At 40.0% G+C, this 26,968-nt stretch overlaps 1 protein-coding gene across 3 annotated transcripts in view; it reads left to right on the top strand.

Moving 5' to 3' along the window:
* Window positions 1-26,968, top strand: part of LOC140483036 (echinoderm microtubule-associated protein-like 6) — a 544,931-nt gene that overhangs the window by 336,335 nt on the left and 181,628 nt on the right. For all 3 annotated transcript variants that reach the window (XM_072580923.1, XM_072580924.1, XM_072580925.1), the window contains 3 exons: window positions 444-532; window positions 22,798-22,974; window positions 26,448-26,646. In XM_072580923.1, coding sequence (XP_072437024.1) covers window positions 444-532; window positions 22,798-22,974; window positions 26,448-26,646 — 465 coding nt within the window. The remainder of the gene's footprint in view (window positions 1-443; window positions 533-22,797; window positions 22,975-26,447; window positions 26,647-26,968) is intronic.

The following is a 26,968-nucleotide window of genomic DNA, read 5'->3' on the forward strand; positions in this document are numbered from 1 at the left end:
TCTATGTTTTTGTACTCAAGACTTCTGTATGAAGCTGCAGGGTCTTTTATGATTTGTATGTTTTATTTAAACAGCACTATAATCTTTTCTTCCCATTTGCAAATACTTTTGCATTTGAGCTCTTAAGGTACACTCCTTTTAAAATGTTGCCATTTCATATATTTTTCTGTTATTCTTCCTCACATTACCCAGTTTATATATTCACTCTTTAATATTTCTACTTAGGATGTGATGCAAAACAGATAGAATTGCAGCTGTTAGACATCTAAGATTTGAAGAAGACATGGCATGAATCTGAAAGCTCTTCAGTTTTTAAGTACACATTATTCAAATTTCAAAATGTACTTTTCTGTGTTACTTGCTTCAAAGAACAGGTATCATTGCAGTAAACAATATTCATTTGTGGTTGTAAATATAAATTCTGACTTTTGTGTCTCATGCAGGGAAGCTATTACAAGTTAATTCAGGTGCTAAAGAGCATTTGTTTTTTGAAGCACCAAGAGGGAGACGGCAAACTATAAGGAGTACAGAGGTATGAAATTCCTTAATTTTGCTACGTAAGTTTTTATAATCTAGAAAACCACTTAATAAACAATGTATCCAGAGCAAATCTTTACATATCCTTATAAGCTTTTGTTTATGCAGTTGCAGATTATAACCAAACACTACCTAGCCCAAAACAACAGTGACAGCCCATTTCCAGTTACAGGCATGAAAAAATTAACTATTTCCATGCATTTTTACAATTAAACTTAATTAATATTAATTAACAGGTTCTCTTTTTTCTCACTTAATAAAAATTGGAGTTTATGAAAACACCAAGGTTTCATAATAAATAATGTCATTGTTTCAAAACCATTATATTATGGGATGCTCTGCCTCTATGACTTCTAATTTGTTCATGCATACATTTCTTTTTGGAAAACAATCAGAGGGTTGATGATTTGGATCCTCCTATTTAAATTTCAAGATTATTTTTTGTCTCCAGCATTTATTTCAAGCCAGCAAGATCAAACTGTAAACTTCCCTTACTTGCAGATTTTGTTAAATATATATTATCAGCACTGATTATCTGCGTAACATTCAAAGGATATACTAGCCTCAGTATGTCCTTATACAGTATCTGATTTAAAGTATTTAACCACAGGCCGAAAGTAAAGTCATCATAGTTTTATCAGACGATGGGGCTACTCTCTCTTTAGACAGAGAGACAACCAGTGGTAGCTTAACCTGAGGGTCACAGTGGCTCAAGTGAGAGGAGAGGCTGAGAAGGAGAGTCCTTCATGGTAACCTTAACCAGCACAGGAATGGTATTGGTGTCATTTTGCATTGCAAACCAGCCATCCAACCAACTGAGCTAACTGGCCAAAGAATGCTAGGATTCAAGATTTAGCTGGATTCTCTGCAGGTTCAGGGATAATCAATTATATACGTGGTTATCAATGATTCCACAGAGTATCCAGGGATCTTCATGAACAAAGAGGTTTCTGGTTGCTGAATGGACAGTTAATGTGTGGCCATAGGATCCGGTATTTGTGTGCAAGTTTGTCAAGTAGCTTCCATTGCTTTCTCATCTTGAGAAAGTCCTCTAAGTCCCTCAGCTAATTCAAGCTGTCTGTACCTTAGTGGATGGATACTTTTGACAAGAATTGAGGACATACCTCCTTAAACCCATGAGAACCCCTACAGAGACAAGGACATTTATAACTGCTTCCATGCTAATAAAAGGATAATGATTGAACAGACGATAGGCCTGCTCAAAATGAGGTTTGAATGCCTGGATATATCGGGGGAAACATGCAACAAATGGCAACAAAGGTCTCACATACCGTTGCAATGTGCTAGATCTAGAGAGAATAGCTTTGCATCTGAATCTTCCACAATGGTCAGTTTTTTGTTTCATTCCAGAGCTTTGTTATTTAAATTAAGTCACTTCTACTGTTTTGATAATGTTTAAGTTCCTATGTTGGACACTTCTTAAAATTTATTCACAGATGTACATTGCTGTCTGGGCCAGCATTTATTGCCCATCCCTAGGTGCCTAGGAAAAGGTGGTGATGAGTTACCTTCTTCAATAGCTGTAATTGATTTAGTGTAGATAGACCCATAGTGCCATAAGGCAGGGAGTTCCAGGATTTAGATCCAGTGACATATTTCTGCTGCTCTCGTCCTTCAAGATGGTTATTGTTGTGAGTTTGGAAGGTGCTGTCTAAGAAGCCTTGATGAATTTTTGCAATATATCTTGCAGATGCTGAGCACCGATGGTGGAGGGAGTGAATGTTTTTTAGATGTGATGCCAGTCAAGTGGGTCACTTTGTCCTGATCTTGAGTATTATTGTGAGACTTAATTTCCACCATGATATTAAAGTCGGTGGGCTAAGAATTGCTATGGCCTCTTATCAGGCATGGAAATTGTGATGTGAAATTACAATTCCCAAACTAAATCTGCTGCTTAAGTAACTGCACTCTCAGCAAGAAATTCAGGTTCAATCCAGGCTAGGACCAATTAAACCTTGCCTACACTTCTGCAAACCAGCAGTTACCTCTTAAAGAGCAATTGCTGAAGGCTAAAAAGCTTAAGGAACAAAATGAGCTCTGACCACCTGTAATGTAGGCGCCATGTGGCCTCAGTGCTCAAAAATGGGGCGCCATGTGGCCTCAGTGCTCAAAAATGTCTGAAATATGCACACAAATGTCCTGCAGTGCGTGTATGATATAATCTTGATACTTCTTGGCATTTTCTAAGGTGCATACTATTCCTCAGTGACCTCACCAAACATGTTGCATTGCTTTTCACATGTACACTGACAATACTCCCTCTACCTCACCATTACTACTCATAACAACTCTATTGTATCTGTATTTTAAATCTGTACATGTACTGCAGAAATTTCCTCCAGTTAAATATTGGGAAGGGCAAGTTTTGTTCCTGCTCCAAGCTCTGCTTTCTTGCCTCAGACTCCATCCCATTCTGTAGCAAACGTCTGAGGCTGACCATTCAAAATTGTGGTGTCATATACAACTCTACCCTTACCTCAACTGCTTTGCTGCTAAAATCGTCATCCATATATTTGTCACTACTAATTAAGGGAATCAAGGGTTATGGGGAAGAGGCAGGAAAGTGGAGTTGAGTATTATCAGGTCAGCCTTAATTTTCTTGAATGGCAGAGCAGACTTAATGCACCAAGTGGCCAATATCTGTTCTTATGATCTTGACTATTCCAACACAATACTCCTAGCCTCCTATTTTAACTTCCATAAACTTGAGGTCATCCAAAACTCTGCTGTCTTCATTCTCATTCATGTAAAGTCCTTTTTTACCCATTGTCCCTGATCTCTATTGGTTGCAGGTTAAGTAATCCCCTGATTTTATAATTCCTCCTTTTTTTCTCAAATCCGTCCATGGTTCTCCTACCCTTATGATCTCTTAAAGTGTCACAATCCTCCCAGATTACTGGGGTTCCTGGTCTCTCGACTATCCACAATTTTAACTGCTCTACCTTTAGTGGCTGTGTCATCAGCTATCAGTGTTCTAAGCCATATGACCGTAAGACACGGGAACAGAAATTAGACTATTCAGCCCATTGAATCTGCTCCTCCATTGAATCATGGCTGATAAGTTTCTCAACCCCATTCTCCCCCTTTATCCCCATAACCCTTGATCCCACTGGCAATCAAGAACCTATCCATCTCCAGCTTAAGTATACTCAATGATGTGGCTTCCACAGCCTTTTGTGGCAATGAATTCTATAGATTCACCACACTCTGGCTGAAGAAGTTTCTCTTTATTCTGTTCTAGAAGGTTTTCTCTTTACTCTTATGCTGTGTCCTCGGCTCCTAGTCTCTCCTCCCAATGGAAACATCTTCCCAACATCCACTCTGACCAGTCCATTTAATATTCTGTAAATTTCAATTAGATACCTCTTCATCTTTCTAAACTCCATTGTGTATAGAACCAGAATCCTCAAAAGTTCCTCATATGTTAAGCTTTTCATTCCTGGCACCATTTTCATGAACCTCCTCTGAATGCGCTCCAGGGCCCAAAACTGTGTACAAGACTCCAAATGTGGTTAGACCATAGCCTTATAGAGCCTCAGATGTATATCCCTGCTTGTCCTCTCAAAATAAATGCCAACATTGCATTTGCCTTCTTAACTACTGACTCAACCTGCAAGTTTACCTTGAGAGAATCCTGGCCTAGAATTCTCAAGTCTCTGCACTTCAGACTTCTGAATTTTCTCTCCATTTAGAAAATAATCCATACTTCTATTATTTTTACCAAAGTGACCATACACTTTCCCATGTTGTACTCCATCTGCCATTTCTTTTCCCACTCTCCTAATTTGTACCAATCCTTCTGTAGCCTCCTCAAATCCTCAAAACTGTCTGTCCCTCTACCTATCATCTGCAAGCCTAGCCAGAATGCCCTCAGTTCCTTCATCTAGATCATTAAGGTATGAAGTGAAAAGTTGTGGCCCCAATACTGTCACTGGAAAAGCCCCTTGTCGCTGGCTGTCACCCTGAGAAAGACCCTTTATCCCCACTCTCTGCTTTCTACCAGACAACGAATCTTCTATCCTTGCTAACACCTGGCCTCTAGCATCATGAACCCTATCTTACTCAGAAGCCTCCTGTGTAGCACCTTGTCAAAGGCCTTCTTGAAGTTCAGGTAGTTAACATCCGTTGGTTGTCCTTATTCTAGCTTGCTTGTTACTTCCTCAAAGAATTCTAGCAGATTTGTCAGGCATAACCTCCCCTTGACAAAACCATGCTGACTTTGCCCTATTGGTATAGTCCATCTGGTCCAAGTGATTTATCTACCTTCAAGCCATTCAGTTTTTTTTTAGCACCTTCACCTTGATGATGGCTACCAAACTCAGCTCTGCCCCCTGACTGTCTTGAACTTTTGGTATATTACTCATGTCTTTATCATTAAGACTGATGTAATTTAATTATTCAGTTCCTCAGCCATTTCCTTGTTCCCCACTACTATCTCTCCAGTGTCATTTTCCAGAAGTCCAATGTCCACGTTTGCTTCTCTTTTGCCCTTTATATATCTAAAGAAACTCTTACAGTCTTCCTTTATATTACTGGCTAGTTTACCTCATATTTATTCTTCTCCCACCTTATTTCTTTTTTCGTTGCCCTCTGTCGGTCTTTGTAAGCTTCCCAATCCTCTGGTTTTCCACTACCATTAGCCATGTTATGTGCTTTCTGATTTGCTTTTATGCTATCCCTGACCTCCCTAGTCAGCCATGGTTGCCCGCAATAGGTACCATGCTTCTTTTTCCGAGGGATGAATTTTTGCTGCGTCTCCTGAATTATTCCATGAAACAATTGCCATTGCTGTTCCACTGTCTTTCCTGCTAGGCTCCTCTCCCAGTCAATTCTGCCCAGCTCCTCCCTTGTGCCTCTGTTATTGCCTTTATTCAGATGTAATACCATTACCTCTGAATCTATCTTCTCCCTCTCAAATTGCAGAGTAAATTCAATCATATTATGATCACTGCCTCCTAAGAGTTCTGATTTGGAGATGCCGGTGTTGGATTGGGGTGTACAAAGTTGGTTTTTGTGATTTACACATGAAAGAAGTGAAACTATCACTGTATTCTAATAGATGAAAGGCTTAACAGACAATCAATTTTTCAATGTATGATTTCAGTTACATCACACTGCAAATTTTTGCTATAAATTCTGTGTTACAATCGAGCCCTCCACAATCGCCTGATGAAGGAGCGTCGCTCCGAAAGCTAGTGTGCTTCCAATTAAACCTGTTGGACTGTAACCTGGTGTCCTAAGAGTACCTTCACCTTAAGCTCCCTTATCAAGTCTGTCTCATTGCACAACACTAAATCCAGTATTGCCTGTTCTCTCCCTAAACTTCTCCACCACTCTTTGTTTTGCCTATTTTAAGACACTTAAAATTTACCATTTACCAAATTTACCAAAGTTGCAGTCTTTGAAGAAGGAGGCCATCTGGGTTGTTCGGTATTGGAATTGGTCCTTCTGGGAGCAGATGCAGCGAAGGCGAAGGAATTGGGAATATGGGATGGTGTTTTTACAGGGGGCAGGGTGGGAGGAGGTGTAATCTAGGTAGCTGTGGGAGTCAGTCGGTTTATAGTAAATGTCCATGTATCCCTCCCATCCCTATCAGCGTTCCAGAAAGACCACTACCTCCGCGACTCCCTCTTCAGATCCACACCCCTCACCAATCCAACCTCCACTCCCAGCACCTCCCCTTGCAACTACAAGGAATGCAAAACTTGCACCCACACATCCCCCTTCACTTCCTTCCAAGACCCCAGGGATCCTTCCATATCCGTCAGAAATTCACCTGGACCTCCACACACATCATTTACTGCATCCGCTGCACCCGATGTGGCCTCCTATACATTGGGGAGACAGACTGCCTACTTGCAGAACGTTTCAGAGAACACCTCTGGGACACCCGCACCAACCAACCCAACCGCCCCATGGCTGAAACCTTTAACTCCCCCTCCCACTCCGCCAAGGACATGCAGGTCCTTGGCCTCCTCCATCGCCAGACCATAGCAACACGACGCCTGGAGGAAGAGCGCCTCATCTTCCGCCTAGGGATGAATGCAGATTCTCCAGCTTTCTCATTTCCCCTCCCCCCACCTTTTCTCAGTCCCAACCCTCAGACTCAGCACCGCCTTCTTGACCTGCAATCTTCTTCCCGACCTCTCCGCCCCCACTCCCTCTCCGGCCTATCACTCCCACCTCCTTCCACCTATCGTATTCCCAGCGCCCCTCCCCCAAGTCCCTCCTCCCTACCTTTTATCTTAGTCTGCTTGGCACACCCTCCTCATTCCTGAAGAAGGGCTTATGCCTGAAATGTCGATCCTCCTGTTCCTTTGATGCTGCCTGACCTGCTGCGCTTTTCCAGCAACACATTTTTAAGCTCTGATCTCCAGCATCTGCAGTCCTCACTTTCTCCTAGCTTAATTTCATTTCAAACAGGCAGTGTAAACCATGGGTCTCCCTGGTCTACATGGCTCTCCATGGAACATATATCATTGACTCTATCCATTGCCTTATGTGCCCCAGGGCAACTTGGCTTTGCCTGAACTTAAAAGATTTGTGATCCCTCAATGTGCACATAATGTGCGACCATCATGCTGGTGAGTAAGACCTTTACTCTGGCAGTAGTGACAATTTCTTCATGCTTTGACAGCTATTTTTGACTAGAAATACCAAATCAAAGGCTGGTTACTAATAAATAAATGTTATTTATTCACTGTTGACATGGCTTATAACACCAGTCTGAAACCAATGCGTACACGTTCTGCAAGCTTACAATGAGAGCCTTACTGCCACAATTCATTTTATAGAGCATACCATCAGTATACTCAAGCAATGCTTTTGTAGCCTGGACCATCTTATTGTCCAACAAAGCAAAAATTAAAAACCACCAGAAAATGCAAAAGATTTGTAAATTAAATCAGGGCATAGTCTCCTTTAGTGTCTGTCTTCCGTGTGGCCTTGTTTCTCCAAATCTCCTATGAAGTGCTTCGGCTGTAGCTGCGGCATAGATGGTGGAAGATTGCTGATCTCAGTTGTGGAATCTGAAGATGCAATTAGAGGGAGACCGTGTCTGGGCCCACAATACTTCAGACTGTCCCATTTCGGATTGGACTGCAATCCAGTCCAATTCAGATTGGCTGACTAACAGGCACCAGTAAGAGCATTGCCAGCATTGCAGGTATGGGAGAGGTAATGCTTTCTTTCTGTGAGACTAAGGCAGATTTGTCTAAATCTATCTATTGCCATTCTTTTGGAATAGCTCCTCAACAATCCTGCTAATCTATTGAAGAACAGATTGTTGGACTGTTGTGACTTTGAAGCTACTTTTAACAGTGGCATCCAGAGCCATGTTGATAACATTCTAAACTTCCACCTCAGCAGACAGATTTTGATTGAAAACTGTTTTGTAACAGAAACCATTGTGATGGAAATTGTGTCCAATTAAAGTTCTGACATCAACCACCAAATACTGCACAGATGTGCTGATGGAGAGAATCTTCCATTTTGTGTGAGAAAATATAGCCCAAAGCCAAGCCTGTGCTGGACTCCTTCATCCTCCCTGACATTGAGGAGAGACTTTCTAGCACCCTTTAGAGTGCATTAAGATTTAGCTATTTCCACTTCCACCCCTAATCTAATTCATTGAAGTCCTTCTCAGGAAAAATGATTTGTGACCTTGCCCTATAGAGAGCATATTTTCCCTACTACTCTGGCTAATAGTGTCAGATCATGTGTTTAGCCCTGTTGTATCCTAACCTTTAAAATATATCCATCTGATGGATGTGACTGTTGACTGAGTGACAGAGTCTGTTGTGGAAAGCCTTTAGTTCTTAGGTAACAGAAGTGAAAAATGCACAAAATTTCGGTGATGGTGAGGGAAGAGGAGAAAGTAAGAAGCGTGTGCTTATATAATCTACAATGTATCATTCATGTTATGGATTAGGCCAGACCCCACAAAACGTTTTTAAGCAGGTAGCCCAGACTGTAACTTTGTTATTTGTTTCCAAAAGAGAAAACGCTGGAAAATCTCAGCAGGTCTGGCAGCATCTGTAAGAAGAGAAAAGATCTGACGTTTTGAGTCTAACTGACCCTTTGTCAAAGCTACAAAAAGGGGAGAAATATTAGGCTGAGAGAAGGTGAGTCATGGCTCCAGAAGCAAAGGTAGCAATAAAGAGGTGATAATGACAGTGCATAGAGAGATTATAGGGAGATTAGGAGCTGTGAATGACCAAGGCTGAAACCAGTGCTATGTGACAAAATATGTGGGGGGTGGGGGAATGGGTGAAGCAGAGGCAAAATGGAAAACAGGGAAGAAGGGTAGCAAAGGGGGAAGAGGAGAGGAAAAAGGCGATGCGAGAGTGGGGAGTGAGAGAAAAAGAGACAATCAAGAACTAAGAGGTACAGAACAGTAAAAAAAAATTTTAAAAAGATAGATAAAATAAATGAAATAAAATTACGGAGCAGAATGAAAACAGAGGGGTCTAGATAGGATAATCATCTGAAGTTGTTGAATTCAATGTTGACACCGGCAGGCTGAAATGTGCCTAGTCGGAAGATGAGACGCTATTCCTCCAGTTTGCATTGAGCTTCACTGGAACATTGCAGGAGGCCAAGGACAGACATGTGGGCAGGGGAGCAGGATTGTGTGTTGAAGTGGCAAGCCACGGGATGATCCGGGACCTGATTGCGTACAGACCAAAGGTGGTCAGCAAAATGATCACCCAGTCAGCGTTTTATCTCTCTGATATAGAGGAGACCACATTGGGAGCAACAAATGCAATAGACCAAATTGAAAGAGGTGCTTTTATGTTTTGTTATTTGTTTAGCTAGATGTATGGTGGATATTCCAAGTGTAAATTTAGCTGGGTCGACTGCCAAGTTTTAAACAAACAAGATTTATTTACAAAATTGCAGAACGAAATACAAAGAATAGAAAACAAAATACCGTATAACTTAACATTTCCAAACCTGACTTAATGATGTTGTTCTAAAAATACGTGCAACAGTCCCAATGCACACATCCCTTAGCACAAAAGATAAAATCAAACAAAGGCTTACAGTTTGGAAGGAGAGAGAGACATCAGTAGCTCGTTTCTTACATCCCCGACTGCAACTGAACCAAAAGAACCTCACCAACCAGGGCTGGCCACTCCACTTTTATTGTACATGTTATTTCTAAAACATGAAAGCCTTTGGCCTGAGGTATAACCTATTTTGGAGTAAATGAAAAGGCCCCCAGTAAACCATTCATCCCTGCACCAACTCAGCCATTTTGGATTCTGGGCTCTTTCACAACCCGTCTGAAAGAAATCAAGGACACAATAACCTTGAGAAAAAGGAGTAGCTTTGTGACATTCAGCAGATATTACGAGATGAGGGAAAATGAGATTGAGGTCGATGATGCCCTTCTTCTCAAGACAGAGACAAAAATCTGTCTCCTTCCTTGGTTAAAACCAATGTAGTTGATTTGATCCTCTCCCACTTTTTTATTGTCTGCTGCTTTTTTATGTCACCTTCTTCTGCAAGAAAAGGAGAATTCTGTTAATAAGGATCTGTCAGTGGGTGAGAGCTGTGAATTGAGTGCCAAGCTTGCAGTAGCACCAAGTGTGAAGTTGGATAAAGCACATGAATTGAAGGATTATTAATTGATAGAGATTGTTCGGTTTATATAGGCATCTGGTGAATTGTTGGCTATTTAAAATTTATCTCATTCATCTTGACAACTCGTAAGATGGTTACATTTCTTCCTTTACTATGATCATGTTCTTGAAGAAATATTTGTGCTATTGACCTCTGCCAATACCACTTTACATGCTTCCTGAACAGCAGTCTGTCCCCTCAGCAGATCGGGATAGCCTTCCTTTCTACTTCTTTGATAGAGACCTTGAGGGCATTGTCTGAACATCATGATGCACCCTTTCTCTAAGGTGTAACCATTATTCAAGTATGAGAGGATAGGTACAGTTTTCAAATGACTTCCAGCACATCTTGCAGCCACATGCCATCTCCTTCTTAGGAGGCACAGGCTGCTTTTTATGTAGCACCAGCCACATGCAATATCATGTAATCTGCTTCCAAGGATAACACTAGTTGCTCACTGCAAACATGTAAAGAAGCAGGCAGCACAAATTTACCATGCTGTCTGCAATACAATGAATTGAAAGGGCTAATTGCATTCCATGTTCCCCATGCCCCTTTTTGGATGTATTTGATGACCTCCCCCCGCCCCCCGACTTAGTGTATGCCCACTGGCATGTGGATGAGATGTAAGAACTCAGGTGCAATATCTATAAACAGCTACTGAATGATTTCAACATGCTCTGAGTATAATTTTATGCAGATGCTATCAAATTCTAATGGAAGCCCCAAAGTTGTACAAATGCTTTATTTTTACAAAACTGTAGTTATGTCTAAAAGCAAGAAAAGCTTGCCAGAAGTCCTAAGAAAATTAGAAAAGGATCGGGGACAATGACTGAATAAAATTAACATAAGTTAAACATCATTAAGAGGAAATGAATAGAAGTAATAAATGACAATCCCCCCAGGACCTGACGGTTTGCATCTGAGAATTAAAGGAAGTAGGGAAATATTGTAGATGCGCTAGCTGTAATCTTTCAGAGTTCCCTAGGTAGAGGAGTCGTCCCTCTGGATTGGAAAATTGCACATTCCTTCTACTTTTAAAAAGGGTGAAAGAGGAAAACTTGGGAGTTACAGACCGGTTAGCCTAACATCTGTGGTGAGGGAAGTGTTGGAGTTTATTATCCATGGGTAACTGAACACCTTGAAAATTTGCAGTTAATCAGGGAGAGCCAGCATGGATTCATTACAGGTCGGTCATGCCTGACAAACCTCACTGAAATGTTTTGAAGAGATGACTAGGATATTGGGCAAGGGAATGTCAATGGATGTTGTTTATAGAGACTTCCAGAAGGCATTTGATAAAGTCCCACATAAGAGATTGTTAACTAAAGTAGAAGCCCACGGAATTAAGGGCAAATTACTGGCATGGCTTGGAAACTGGTTGAGTGGCAGGTGACAGAAAGTAGATTAATGGGTAGATATTCACGATCCCAAATAATCACATTATCTATTAACGACTTGGATAATGACATAGAAAGTCATACATCCAAATTTGTGATGACTCAACATTACCATAGATTATAACATAAAATTATAAAGAGCTATTGATAGACTAAATGAATGGGAAAGATTTTGGCAGATGGGGTTCAATGTAAGATGGGAAACAGGGAAGTCTGGCTGTCTGGGTACAGAATTGGCTGGCCCACAGAAAACAGAGGGTGGTGGTAGATGGAAAGTATTCAGCCTGGAGCTTAGTAACTAGTGGTGTTCCGCAGGGTTCAGTTCTGGGACCTCTGCTCTTTGTGATTTTTGTAAATGACCTAAATGAGGAAGTGGAAGGGTGGGTTAGTAAGTTTGCCAATTACACAAGGTTTGGTAGAGTTGTGGAAAGTGTGGAGGGCTGTTGTGGGTTGCAACGAGACATTGACATGATGCAGAATTGTGCTGATAAGTGGCAGATGGGGTTTAATCCATAAAAGTATGAACTGATTCACTTTGGAAGATCAAATTTGAATGCAGAGTACAAGTTTGAAGGCAGCATTCTTGGCAGTGTGAAGGAACAGAGGAATCTTGGGGTTCATGTCCATAGATACCTCAAAGTTGCCACCCAAGTTGATAGGGTTGTTAAGAAGGCGTACGGTGTATTGGCTTTCATTTGCACGGGGATAGAGTTTAAGAACTGCAAGGTTATGCTATAGATCTATAGTGCCTTGGTTAGACCACACTTGGAATATTGTGTTCAGTCCTGGTCACCTCCTTATAGGAAAGATGTAGAAACTTTAGAGAGAGTGCAAAGGAGATTTACCAGGATGCTGCCTAGACTGGAGAGCATGTCTTATGAATAAAAGATTGAGGGAGCTAGAACTTTTCTCATTGGAGCAAAGGACGATGAGAGGTGACTTGATAGAGGTGTACAAGATGATGAGAGATATTGATAGAGTGGATAGCTAGAGAGTTTTTCTGATGGTGGAAAAGTCTATCACGAGGGACATAATTTTAAGGTGATTCGAGGAAGGTTTAGGGGAGATGTCAGAGGTAGGTTCTTTACAGAGAGAGTGGTGGGTGTGTGGAAAGCACTACCAGCAGTGGTAGTAGAGTCAGATGCATCAGGGACATTTAAGCAACTCTTGGATAGGCACATAGAAATTAGTAAAGTGAAGGGTATGAAGATTAATCTGGTCTTAGAGTAGGATAAAAGGTTGGCAAAACATTGAGGGCTGAAGGGCCTGTACTGTGCAGTACTGTTCTGTGTTCTATGTAAGCAAGTGTGTGGTTATTCCTTTTGAACTTATCAAGGATAGAACTATGTACTTTTTAGATAGTATCATGTTAAATGCAGTGAATTTCCTAAGAGTCTTGGGGCTTCAGGTGCATTGACCTGTAAAATGTCACAGACAGGTGGAGAAAATAATCTAGAAAATTAATGGAATGCTGGCTCTTATATAAGTCTGGAATATAAGTTTGCAGAGTTATGCTGCAATTATACAAAACCCTGTTCTGAATCCACTTAGAGTACTGAGAACAGATCTGGGCACCCATCTTAGGAAGGATATATTGGCCTTGGAGCAAGTACAATTTAGGCTTACAAGGCACCTAGATTTCAGGGTTGTGAGGAGAGAGTTGAGGCCCATTTTCTCAAAAATTTAGGAGAGTAAAGGGTAATCTGATCAGAATCTTCAATATATTAACTGGAAAAGACAGGCGAGATAAAGATAAATGATTTCCAACAGTTAGGAAGTCTAGAACTAAAGACATAGTCTGAGAATTAGACCGTTCAGGGGAGATGTTAGGAAGCACTTCTACACACAAAGCATGGCAGATGTTTGGAACAGTCTTTCACAAGCAGAAATGGATGCTTGATCAGATACAGAACATACTCAAAGGTAGAAGACAGAGGGTGTTGGTGGAGGGTTGCTTTTCAGACTGGAGGCCTGTGATCAGCAGCATGTCACAAGGATCGGTGCTGGAATCCATTGCTTTTCATCATTTATATAAATCATTTGGATGTGAACATGGGAGGTACGGTTTGTAAGTTTGCAGATTACACCAAAATTGGACGTGTAGTGGACAGCGAAAAGATTTACCTCAGAGTATAATGGGACTTTGATCAGATAGGCCAAGGAGTGGGAAATGGAGTTTAGTTGAGATAAATGTGAGGTGCTGCACTTTGGAAAGGCAAATCAAGGCAGGACTTATATACTATTATGAAGGTGTAAGGGGTACTGCACCTTTAGAGTCATAGAGATGTACAGCATGGAAACAGACCCTTCAGTCCAACCTGTCCATGCTGACCAGATATCCCAACCCAATCTAGTCCCACCTGCCAGCACCTGGCCCATATCCCTCCAAACCCTTCCTATTCATATACCCATCCAAATGCCTCTTAAATGTTGCAATTGTACCAGCCTCCACCACATCCTCTGGCAGTTCATTCCATACACGTACCACCCTCTGCGTGAAAAAAAGTTGCCCCTTAGGTCTCTCTTATATCTTTCCCCTCTCACCCTAAACCTATGCCCTCTAGTTCTGGACTCACCGACCCCAGGGAAAAGACTTTGTCTATTTATCCTATCCATTTCCCTCATAATTTTGTAAACCTCTATAAGGTCACCCCTCAGCCTCGGACACTCCAGGGAAAACAGCCCCAGCCTGTTCAGCCTCTCCCTCGAGCTCAGATCCTCCAACCCTGGCAATATCCTTGTAAATCATTTCTGAACCCTTTCAAGTTTCACAACATCTTTCCGATAGGAAGGAGACCAGAATTGCATGCAATATTCCAACAGTGGCCCAACCAATATCCTGTACAGCCGCAACATGACCTCCCAACTCCTGTACTCAATACTCTGACCAATAAAGGAAAGCATACCAAACGCCTTCTTCACTGTCCTATCTACCTGCGACTCCACTTTCAAGGAGCTATGAACCTGCACTCCAAAGTCTCTTTGTTCAGCAACACTCCCTAGGACCTTACCATTAAGTGTTTAAGTCCTGCTAAGATTTTCTTTCCCAAAATGCAGCACCTCACATTATCTAAATTAAACTCCATCTGCCACTTCTTGGCCCATTGGCCTATCTGATCAAGATCTGTTGTAATCTGAGGTAACCCTCTATCGCTGTCCACTACATCTCCAATTTTGGTGTCATCTGCAAACTTACTAACTGTACCTCTTATGCTTGCATCCAAATCATTTATGTAAATGACAAAAAGTAGAGGGCCCAGCACCAATCCTTGCGGCACTCCACTGGTCACAGGCCTCCAGTCTGAAAAACGACCCTCCGCCACCACCTTCTGTCTTCTCCATTTGAGCCACTTCTGTATCCAAATGGCTAGTTCTCCCTGTATTCCATGAGATCTAATCTTGCTAATCAGTCTCCCATGGGGAACCTTGTCGAACACCTTACTGAAGTCCATATAGATCACATCTACTGCTCTGTCCTCAATCTTCTTTGTTACTTCTTCAAAAAACTCAATCAAGTTTGTGAGACATGATTTCCCACGCACAAAGCCATGTTGATTATCCCGAATCAGTCCTTGCCTTTCCAAATACATGCACATTTAAGAGAGTTGAAAGCTAGCAAGGACTTAGAGAGGCACAGAGAGTCCAGAACAAGGTAACAACATAATGCTTCATCAGAACAGCTAGCACTGGCTGGGTTGTTATGAGACAAAAACAAATTCAAGTTCATCCAATCAGTTTAAATTATGCCCCAAAATACCAAACTCCAATCAAGTTTGAATTTGGTATTTTGGCAATATTAAAACCAATGAAACAATCCGATGTTTTGGGGTATAAGTATCAGACAGTTTGAACAGTTAGTCAGAGCAGCAAAGAGAACTGCCAAAAGACCAACAGATGTAGGCGGCTAGTAAGAAATCTCTGAGAGGTACCTATCTAGACAAGGCGTTTGCACAGAAAAAAACATCGACACTGACCGAGAGAGAAAATCTACAGAGAAAGATACAAAAAGAAGATTCAACAGCTGGCTTGTTTTGAAGTTTGAGTTTTTCGCTAAATCTTAATCGGGGATTTTATCGGGCAAGTGTTGTAGAGGGAAAGGTAAATGATAGGTTTACATAAATGAGTTGCAATTGGTTGTTAGTTAATTATTCTCTGTTGTACTTCAAAAAATAAAGTTGTTAATTTTTAGTTTAAATAGTGACTTTTGGGATAGTTCTTTGCCTTTCAAACTTTCACAGATTACTGCATGAGATAAGTCTTTTCTGTGTTGCTGGCTGAAATTAGCAGGGGGGTTTACCCCATATCGTAACAGTTTGGAGGCTTTCATCTGAAATTTGAACAGTTTTAGACAGATTTGGGGTACAAAAACATCCAGCAGATTTAAACACTTGCAAGTTAGTGTCCTAGATCTTTAAATAAAACATAGATGAGGCAATTTGATAATTTCGGTGATTGTGGTTGATTAAATTAAAAGTGAAAGAAATGGCTCTTAAAATTGCTTAAATGGTTCTGGGATTTGAAGATGATTCTCAAGTTTGCCAAGAAAGTTTAGAAGCAAAGATAAAGGCCATATTTTTAGAATTAGAAAAGAAGTTGAATTTGGGTTTAACCAAGGACAAAAGTAAAGCTGAAATTGTAAGGGAGTTACTCAAACACGCAGGTGTGTCAGATAACCAGACAAGCGCAGAAGAAGTAGAAAAACTTAAATTACAATTGAGGAAAATGGAGCTGGAAGATAAAGAGAGATAGACGAGGGAGAGAGAAAGAGAGATGAGAGAGGGAGAGAGGGGAAAACGAGAGAGACAGAAGGTTCTTAGCTGAGCAAAGAGAGAGAGAAGAAAGAGAGACAAAAAGAGAGAGAATTTGAACTTGAGAAGTTGCAACTTAGTCAACAAAGTCAGGTTGACAGGATGGAGATTAAAAGAGAAGGTAGTGATATATACAAATATGTCAAAACTCTGCAACATTTTGATGAGAGATGTTGAAGCCTTCTTTATTTCATTTGAAAAAATTGGCTGGGCAGATGGAGTGGTCCAAGGATTTATGGGTAATGCTAGTTCAGACTAAACTGGTACGCAGAGCTAGTGAGATATTTGATACACTGTCAGATGAAGGGTCAAGAGATAATGAAGAGGTTAAGCAGCCTATTTTAAGTGCTTATGATTTGGTACCAGAAGCATTTAGATAGTGGTTCAGTAACATAAAGAAGGATCCAAGTCAGACTTACATTGAGTTCGAAAAAATTAAACATAGTAATTTTGATAGATGGGTGTGTGCTTTAAAGATAGATAGGACCTTTGAGACTCTAAGAGAGATTATTCTGCTGGAAGAGTTTAAAAACTCACCTCCAGAGATGGTAAGAATTCATGTGGAGGAACAAAAAGTTCAGGAAGTGAGAAGGGCAGCATTATTAGCAGATGAATACATGTTAATGCATAAGACAAGCTTCCGGCCAGAATTTTGTCCTGTCAGGGATAGAGGTTGGGAAAAGGGGAGATCCTACACTTTGAAATAAAGAGTAGAAAACACTGGTAAGAATTTACCACAGGTCAAAAAAAGAAGCTGAAGAGGGTGGAAAAGAGATGAAAGGCCTCAGGTGTTTCCACTGTGGTAAAGTGGGACACGTAAAGTCACAGTGCTGGTCATTAAAGAAAGGCACTGTGGGAAAAGATGTGGTAAACGAAGCTAAGCCAGTGGCATTAGAGTGCACAGCATGGGCAGCAGCTGGGTATGGAGTTAGTACCTGATCTCTACAAAGCATTCGTCTCTGTGGGTAAAGTTTACACAGATGGAACAGGAGAAGAAGGACAAGAAATTATAATTTTGAGAGATACAGGATCTAACCAATCACTGATAGTAAGAGATGACCAAATATGCACTTTTTCTGATCTATTACCCGAGAGTGTGGTAATTTGTGGGATAGATGGACAGAAATTTAGCATTACCCTTTATAAGATCAGGTTGGAGTGCCAACCCAACACTGGGGAAGTTATAGTGGGAGTGATTGACAGCATGTCAGTTCCAGAAATTCAGTTCGTCCTTGGAAATGTTTTGACAGGATCCAAGGTGGGAATGACACCTCTTGTTGTGGAGAAGCTCAAGGAAGACCAAGAAACTGAGGAGTTAAAACAGAAATATCCTGGTGTTTTCCCAGATCCCACTATTATAAATCACAGCACGAAGTAAAAAATAAAGAAAAAGATGAAGGAGTTTAGGTTCAGTTAGCAGACACCCTGTTTAATGTAATGGTGCAGGAAAAACCTGAAGAGTCAGAGGGTCAGACAGAAGAGTTTAGTCCTGAAGGCTGAGGAACTTGCAACAGCAAGACGACGATAAAAGATATATATTTGGGTGCGTAATCTGAAAAGGAGTCAGAAAATATTCCTGGGGGTTATTATCTGAAAGATAGAATCCTAAGTTGGAAATGGAGACCGTGGCAGGTTAGTGCAGAGGAGAAATGGGCTGAAGTGCACCAAATTGTGTTGCCGGTAGCATACAGACAGGAAGTTTTACAGGTAGTACATGAAGTGCCTGTAGGAGGAAACCACGCGATCCGAAAGACTCAGGCCAAGGTACAAAAACATTTTTATTGGCCTAGAATGCACAAGGTTGTGGTTATCTTTTGCAGTACATGTCATACATACCAAATGGTAGGTAAGCCATAGATGGTAATAAAACCAGCATCTTTGTTGCCAATTCCCTCTCACGTGGGTTATAATTGATTGTGTAGGTCCCCTCCCAAAAACTAAAAGTGGGAACCAGTACTTGTTAACCATGATGGATGTGTCTACCAGATTTCTGGAGGCAATTCCATTACAGAGTATCAAGGCAGAAAAGGTGGTAGAGGAGCTAGTAGCTTTCTTCACACGGTATGGCTACCCAGAGAGATTCAGTCAGACCAAGAGTCACATTTTACTGCTAGGCTGTTTAAGGAGGTTATGGATAGCTTAGGTGTACAGTGCATATCATCATGAATACCAGGGAGTTTTAGAAGGGTGACATCTGTCACCTGACAGCATACTGTCAGAATTACCCAAATATTTGGGATAAAGGTAAACCATTCGTTTTATTTGTCATTAGAGATGTCCCAAACAAATCTACTCAATTCGCTCCCTTCAAGTTAATATTTGGGCATGAAGTGAGAGGCCCTTTGAAATTAATTGAAGAAACATTGACAGAACCAAAGTCGGAGATTTCAGACTTAGATTATGTATCGGAGGTGAGGGAGAGATTAAATCGAGTAGGTGAGTAGCTAAACAGCACCTAAAGAGGGCACAGTATAGAATGAAGCAGGTGGCAGATAAAAGCTTTGAGACTTGATCATTTTCCCAAGGGGATGACATGTTAGTACTATTACCAGTGATAAGAGATCCCTTCAAGGCCAGGTTTAGTGGTTGAGAAAAAGTTGAGTCAGGTAAACTAAGAAGTGAAGATGCCCGATAGAAAGAAAAAGGTATCTGGTATGTCATGTGAACATGTTGAAATCGTATCATACCAGAGAGAAAGAACTGGAGAAACAGATGTTCGTTACTGCCATGCAGAGTGAGGAATCAAATTCAAATGTTGTGGATTTTGATGTGCCTCAAAATAGATTTAAAAATGAAAAAGTCTTTGAGAAGTGAAATAAGTTAATAAACTATCTGTCCCAGGAGCAAAAAATGCAGTTGAAACATTTGTTACTGCAGTATAAGGACATATGTAAGAATCAGATGGGATGGACTAATGCTCTTGTACATGGAGTAGACGTAGGGAATATTGCTCCGATAAAACAACACCCCTATCAGCTTAATCCTTTCAAAGTCAGGTAGGTCCAGAAGGAGGTGGAGGCCATGCTCAATGAGGATATCATCTAACCAAACCAGAGCAAGTGGAGTTCATCGATGTTCTTAGTTCCTAAATTGGACAGGACTCAACGATTCTGTGTGATTATCAGAAGGTCAACCCCGTTACAAAATCAGACTCATATCCAAGATTGAAAGACTGTTTAGAGAAAGTCGGACAAGCCAGTTACATCACCAAGTTGGACTTACTGCATGGTTACTGACAGGTACCTTTATCAGAGACAGTGAAATCAATTTCTGTGTTTGTAACCCCAAATGGGCTATATCAGTTTTAAATGATGCCCTTTGGAATGAAGAACGCACCCGCCACATTCCAAAGATTCATGAACAGAGTTGTGGCTGGGTTAATAAACTGTGCAGCCTATTTGGATGATGTAGTGATCTTTAGTAGTCCCAGAAAGATCACATGGTACAGTTGGCAGAGCTCTTTGTACAACTACGAGAAGCAAAACTGGTAATAAACGTAAATAAAACTGAATTTGCGAAAGCAGAGGTGACGTTCTTGGGACATAACATCAGTCATGAAAGGTTGATCCCACGGAATGCAAAGACGAAGGCCATCAAGGAATTTCCACAACCAATCTCGAAGAAAGAGATGCTCCGATTCTTAAGACTCAGCAGATTCTATCCGAAGTTTGTTCCAAACTTCAGCAGTGTCTTGGCACCATTAACCGATTTGCTGAGGAAGAACACAACGTTTTGGTGGACAGAACAATGCCAGGAGACATTCAACAATTTGAAAGCAATATTAACCACTGCACCAGTTCTAGCTACTCCAAACTTTTCAAAACCTTTTACATTGCCATTGATGCTGGTGATGTAGGATTTGGAGCTGTACACCACAGGAAGATGAGGATGGGATTGAACTGCCAGTTGGTTACTTTTTGAAGAAACTCAACATCCACCAGAAGAAATACTCCATGATCGAGAAAGAACTATTAAGTCGGTACTGGCCTTACAACATTTTAATGTGTAATCACGAACAATATGACGGAGACGGTTGTGTATATGGATCACAATCCTCTTACATTCTTAGAACGCTTTAAAGACAAGAATATGAGACTATTTCATTGGAGTCTTATGTTACAGACTTTTAATTTAAAAATCGCACGTTACGGGTTGTAAGAATATAATTGCATATACGTTATTGCAGATTTAACTGATAACGTTTAGATGAGATTTGTATTTATCCAATGTATATGGAAAGAAGTTAAGGTGAACTTAGATTAAAGTTATCTCCATGTTATGGTAATGTGCTTAAAGAATAGAATGAAAAATGAAGCCATCTTTTCATTATGATGGTTTGTTTTTTCTTAAGGGGTGAGGTGTTATAAAGGTGGAAGGTGTACTGTACCTTTAAGAGAGTTGAAAACTAGCAAGGACTTAGAGAGGCACAGGGAGTTTGGAACAAGGTAACAATGTAACACTTGGTCAGAACAGCTAGCAGTGGCTGGGTTGTTATGAGAGAAAAACAAATTCAAATTCAGCCAGTTTAAATTATGCCTCAAGATACCAAACTCCAATCAAGTTTGACTTTGTTATTTTGACAGTATTAAACCAGTGAAACAATCCGATGCTTTGCAGTATAAGTATCAGACAATTTGAACAGTTAGTCAGAGCGGCAAAGAGAACTGCCAAAAGACCAACAGATGTTAATAAGAACCTGCCAAGAGAAGGAGTTTGCACAGAAAAAAAATCAACACCAATCTGGAGAACAAGTCTACAGAGGAAGATGCAAAGAGAAGATTTAACAGCTGGTTTTGAAATTTGAAATTTTTGATAAATCTTAATCGGGGGTTTTATCAGACCAGTATTATAGAGGGGAAGGTTTAGATAAATGAGTTGTAAATCGTTGTTAGTTAATTTCAAAAGTAAAGTTGTTAATTTTTACTTTAAAGAGTGACTTTTGGGATAATTCTTTGCATCTCAAATTTTCATAGATTCTTTAAATCTTTTCTGTGTTGCTGGTTTAAATTAGTGAGTGGGGGTTTACCCCGTGTTGTAATAATACTTAATAGTAAGGTCCTGGGGAGTGTTGCTGAACAAAGAGACTTTGGAGTGCTGGTTCATAGTTCCTCAAAAGTGGAGTCCCAGATAGATAAGACAGTGAAGAAGGCATTGGTATGCTTGCCTTTATTGGTTAGTGCATTGATCACAGGAGTTGGGAGGTCATGTTGAGGCTGTACAGGACATTGGTTAGGCCACTGTTGGAATATTGTGTGCAATTCTGATCTCCCTGATATAGGAAAGATATTGTTAAACTAGAAATGTTACAGAAAAAATTGACAAGGACGTTGCCGGGTTTGAACTATCGGGAGAGACTAATTAGGCTGGAGCTATTTCCCCTTGTGCGTCAGAGGCTTGAGTAGTGACCTTACAGATGTTTATAAAATCATCAGGGTCATGATTGGGTGAATAGCCAAGATGTTTTCCCTGGCATTGGAGACTCCAAAACTAGAGGGCATAGGTTTAAGGTGAGAGAGGAAAGATTTATAAGGGACCTAAATAATAACTTTTTCATGCAGATGGGTGGTGTGTGTATGGAATGAGCTGCCAGAGAAAGTGGTGAAGACTGGTACAATTACAACATTTAAGAGGCATCTTGATGAGTATATGAATATGAAGGGTTTGGAGGGATATGGGCCAAGTGCTGGCAAATGGAACTAGATTTATTTAGGATATCTGGTCAGCATGGAAGAGTTGGACCAAAGGATCTGTTTCCATGCTGTGCAGCTCTATGACTCTGAGTTATTAATTTTAAATCTGAGATCGATACATTTTTGTGAAGCCAAAATATTAAGGGATATGGACCAAAGGCATGGTTATGGGCCAAACAAAAATATTTGGAGAATGGCTGTAGATCACCCATCAGCTCAATAATGGTTACCACTGCTGCTTCACAGCACCAAGGATCAGTGTCCAATTCCAGCCTTGGGCAACAGTGTGGAGTTTGTACAATCTTCCTGTGTCTGCTAGGGTTTCCTCTAGCTAGGGTGCTCTGGAATCCCCCCACAGTGCTTGTTAGGTGGATTGGCCATGCTAAATTGCCCATAGTGTCCAGGGATTTGCAGGCTAGGTGGGTTAGCCATGCAGAGTTACAGGAATAGATATAGGTGGTGGGTCAAGGTGGGATGCTCTTCGGAAGATTGGCATGGACTTGATGGGTCGAATAGCCTGTTTGCATATGGTAGGGATTGTATGATCTATGATCTCCTAAATGGTGAAACAGATTCGGTTGGCTGAATGACCTATTTGTTTTCCTATATTTCTATGTTCCTATGTTGAGATAAATTATTCTGCTTAATAACGGTAAATCGTAACCGATTTGATCTGAAGGAAGTTCCAATTTATCTGTTTCATCTTTTATGCAGATAGAGAAGATAGATTGGGCTACTTGGTCATGCGTTTTAGGACCAACATGTGAAGGAATCTGGCCTACACACAGTGATATCACAGATGTCAATGCAGCCTGTCTGACCAAAGACAAAAAACTCATTGTCACAGGAGATGACTTTGGCTTTATGAAGCTCTTTTCTTATCCAGTAAAGGTAATGTGATTCACATAAGTAACATTTTGTTTAAATTTTAAAAAGTCCAGATGGTTAATCAATACAACTTAATTTTAAATTTTCTGTCATAACAGGACAATATTGTACTTTTTGTGTGATTGCTGTCAAACATGCTCACTCAGTTAAGTTTGCAGTCACATAGGCTATTGATACTTCATTGTTTTAATATTCTACAAATGCATCCACAGTCATGTAGTGCAGGTAAAAAGCATGGATATTAGGTGTCGTCTCAAAAAATATTGCAAGGAATTATTGGGAAGTTCAACTGAAATACATAGAGATATAAAATAATCCTCAATTTTTGGACAACAATCCAGAAGAGTGGCTAATGTCTTCTTTGGAAAACTTGTATAATTATCATTTCAGGTAGTTCTGATCAGAAAATCACAAACCCTCAAACTTTCATTTTCTAACTAAATTTTAGGATGAAAATTAATGACATGTTTTTAACAAGGGTTTTTTTTTGTTCTAGAGGTGCCCAACTATTCTCCCTTCTATTTAATTCCAGTTATTTTTAAATGTTAGAAGAACTAAAAAAAAATTTCTTACGTATTAGCCAAGGACAGAGCAAAAACATTTACAGTGGAATACGATGTATGAAACCTAGAACATGGAGAGTGGAACTTTATATGGGATCCACCATTCATCCTCAACTTTTATACTAATATGAGATGGGCTATATGGATGCATTAACAGTTTGTGACAATGCCTAAAAGCAGAAATTCAAGGGGAAGCTATCCTCTAAATATGAACTTATCTCTGCTCCTTTGGATGATGATATCCTGTGTATTTGTGCAATTTTGTGGTTCCAACTTTGAAACTAAAGCTTTTGTGTTTCTTCATCTTGTCTCTCAGTAGTGAATGTGTGAAAATTAGTTAGAGATAGAAAGGCCGGGAAAGGCAGAACCTTGCATTAAAAATAAATAAAACATCGATAGGACCTTGTACTTACCTTGACCTTGACCACTGGAGAATTGCAGGATGCTAAAATAGGAACACTGTGTTCACAAACATTTATAAGTTCCAGATCAAAGGAGAATATTTGCACAATTACAATGAAAATTAACAATACTTAGGAATGGGTCCTGTTGCAGTTCAGCTTCACTCCCAAAATTCTTCACTCATACTTGAATCAGAAGGCAGTTTCCACAGGCTGTTAGTTCTTTGACTGCTATGACCTGAAACCAAATCAATTTGTTTGTAAGCTGCAGTTAAAACATAGAAAATAAATTGCCTTGTTATCAATTTAATGAATATAAATTTCCTGGAGGATTTAAGCTATATGGAGAAGCTGAATAGGCTAGGGCTGTTTTCCCTGGAGCGTCGGAGGCTGAGGGATGACCTTATAGAGGTTTATAAAATCATGAGGGACATGGGCAGGATAAATAGACAAAGTCTCTTCCCTGGGGTGGGGGACTCCAGAACTAGAGGGCATAGGTTCAGGGTGAGAAGGGAAAGATATAAAAGGGACCTAAGGAGCAATTTTTTCCTGCAGAGGGTTGTGCGTGGATGGAATGAGCTGCCAAAGGAAGTAGTGGAGGTTGGTAGAATTGCAACATTTAAAAGGCATCTAATTGGGTATATGAGTAGGAAGGGTTTAGAGGAATATGGGCCAAGTGGTGGCAAATGGGACTAGATTCGGTTAAGATATCTGGTCAGCATGGATAAGCTGAACCGAAGGGTCTGCTTCTGTGCTGTACCTTTCTATGATTCTATGTTATGCGGTGCTATCTTCTTCAGAAAAATACCACAGTGTGAGATCGTGTACACTCTACCAGTCAAATCTGCACAAATAAGTCACACAAAAGCAAAAATAAAAGCAACAGGACAATGCTAAATTTACATAAAAATATTAATTTTTAATCAACAAAATCTCTATTGTGTCCTTTTTATGAATCTTTAAGGTGAATCTTTAGATAGACAATTGGTTTATCATGGCAACAGGTGCCAAATTGAGGTGACAATAAAACATAATTCATGGCATAAAATAAAATATTGCAGAATTATAATTTCATCATTCATATAAGCACAATATTTTGCAAAATCCAGTTTTAATTTAACTTACAGAATTTATTTAATAACAGAAAAAACAAAAGGTTCACGACTTTCTGCATTTGTGTTAAATTCCACGGATCATGTGCCATCAGTTTGTGTTCATTAACCTCTCAATCATTTACAGATTTATGGGTTTTATAAAGTAAAGAACTAGGCTCTCTCTTAGTCTTTGCTGACAAAGCTATACCCAAATTTTCCCATTTTGAAGAGATACGGAATTATAGCTATATTGCACAATTATGCATCTGGGTTCTGCTGATTTGATATACCCTTTACAACAATAACTTGTACTTATGTAGCAACTTTAGAGTAGAAAACATCCCAATGAACTACCTATAGGAATTATCAACCAAACTTAACCTTATCTGCATGAAGGAATATTGGAAAAGTGACTGAAAGCTTGACTAAGAGGTTTCAGGAGGAAATTCCTGAGTTTAGGGCCGAGACACAAAGGCACAGTCACTAATGTGAAATAAAGAAATCAGAGATTCGCAAGAGGCTAAAACTGGAGAATTGCACTTCATCTGATGCGGAAGCAAGCATCTTTCTTACAAGGCTGATGACTAATATAATTTGGATAGATTTCAATACTCAAAATATTTGTGGAGACAGCAGGCAAATTTACCTCCAGAAGTCCCCAAATCTCTTGGGAAAATCATTCACAGGACAACCAGAGAAATGCCACCCTCCTCACCTTGTAAACAACAGAATTGCCAAGAGGCCATATTTTGCCACAATTAGTCTATCAAAACTAGAGGACATCGGTTTAAGGTAAGAGGAGAAAGATTTAAAATGCACCCGAGGAGTAAGTTTTTCACATAGAGTGTAGTGCATATATGGAACAAGCTGCCAGAGGAAGTGGTAGAGGCAGGTACAATTACAATATTTAAAAGAATTTTGGACAGGTACGTTAATAGAAAAGGTTTAGAAGGACATTAACAAAACACAAGCAAATGAGACTAGTTCAGTTTAGGAAATCTGGTCCACATGGACGAGCTGGGCCAAAGAATCTGTTTCTATGTTGTATGACTCAATGACTAACACTTTATGAGATATTACAATTTTTTAAAAACTTCATATGAGAACTGGTTATATAATTTTGAATTTTGGTAGTGGGGAAGGAGATTAGTATTGACAAGCACACAAAATATTTATCTAAAGAAAGCCAAAATTGATTAGTTTTTCTTTATTTTCTGTTATTTAGTGCAGTACAAATTATGGATAATTAATCCAGAAAAAAACTTATTAAAATTATCAGCATAAAGTAAAATATCAACAAAAATATCTAGTTGAGGTATAGTATACGTGCTTCTGTATTGTCAAGGTTTACTAATACTAGGTATATAAAGTCATCATAACCAAAACCTGGTAGAAAATTGAACTAATTTTTATTCCAGGGCCGATATGCAAAGTTTAAGAAGTATGTGGGCCACAGTGCACATGTGACTAATGTGCGATGGGCACAAGATGACAGTTTGTTGCTGACGGTGGGTGGAGCTGACACCGCTTTGATGATCTGGAGTTGGGAAACTGATGGAAACAGGGACAACAAGCCTGTGGACAGTGAAGAGTCTGATGACACTGATGAAGATGGAGGTAGATAGAAAATATATTCATAATTTGAGCATTTTCTTAATCAGTATACAGCTATATTTCAAATATGTAACTGTTTTCATCTTTGTAATAAATTGAAATTTTACAATTATCTCAAATCCACCAGACAGCAACAATATATTACCCCCAGTGTCACAAAACTGCATTTTCTTAATACCCCCCACTAAATCACCCATTTGAAAGATTAAACAATAACAAGCACAGAGGCAGTACAACAACAGCAAAAATAGGAAAAGATAAGCGGAGAAGGAGGAAGTGAAATTAAAATGGAATTGGAGGGGGAAAAACTGCATGCAGTGACTTT

This window comes from Chiloscyllium punctatum, chromosome 11 (assembly GCF_047496795.1).
Source record: "Chiloscyllium punctatum isolate Juve2018m chromosome 11, sChiPun1.3, whole genome shotgun sequence".
NCBI classification, from domain to species: Eukaryota; Metazoa; Chordata; class Chondrichthyes; order Orectolobiformes; family Hemiscylliidae; genus Chiloscyllium; species Chiloscyllium punctatum.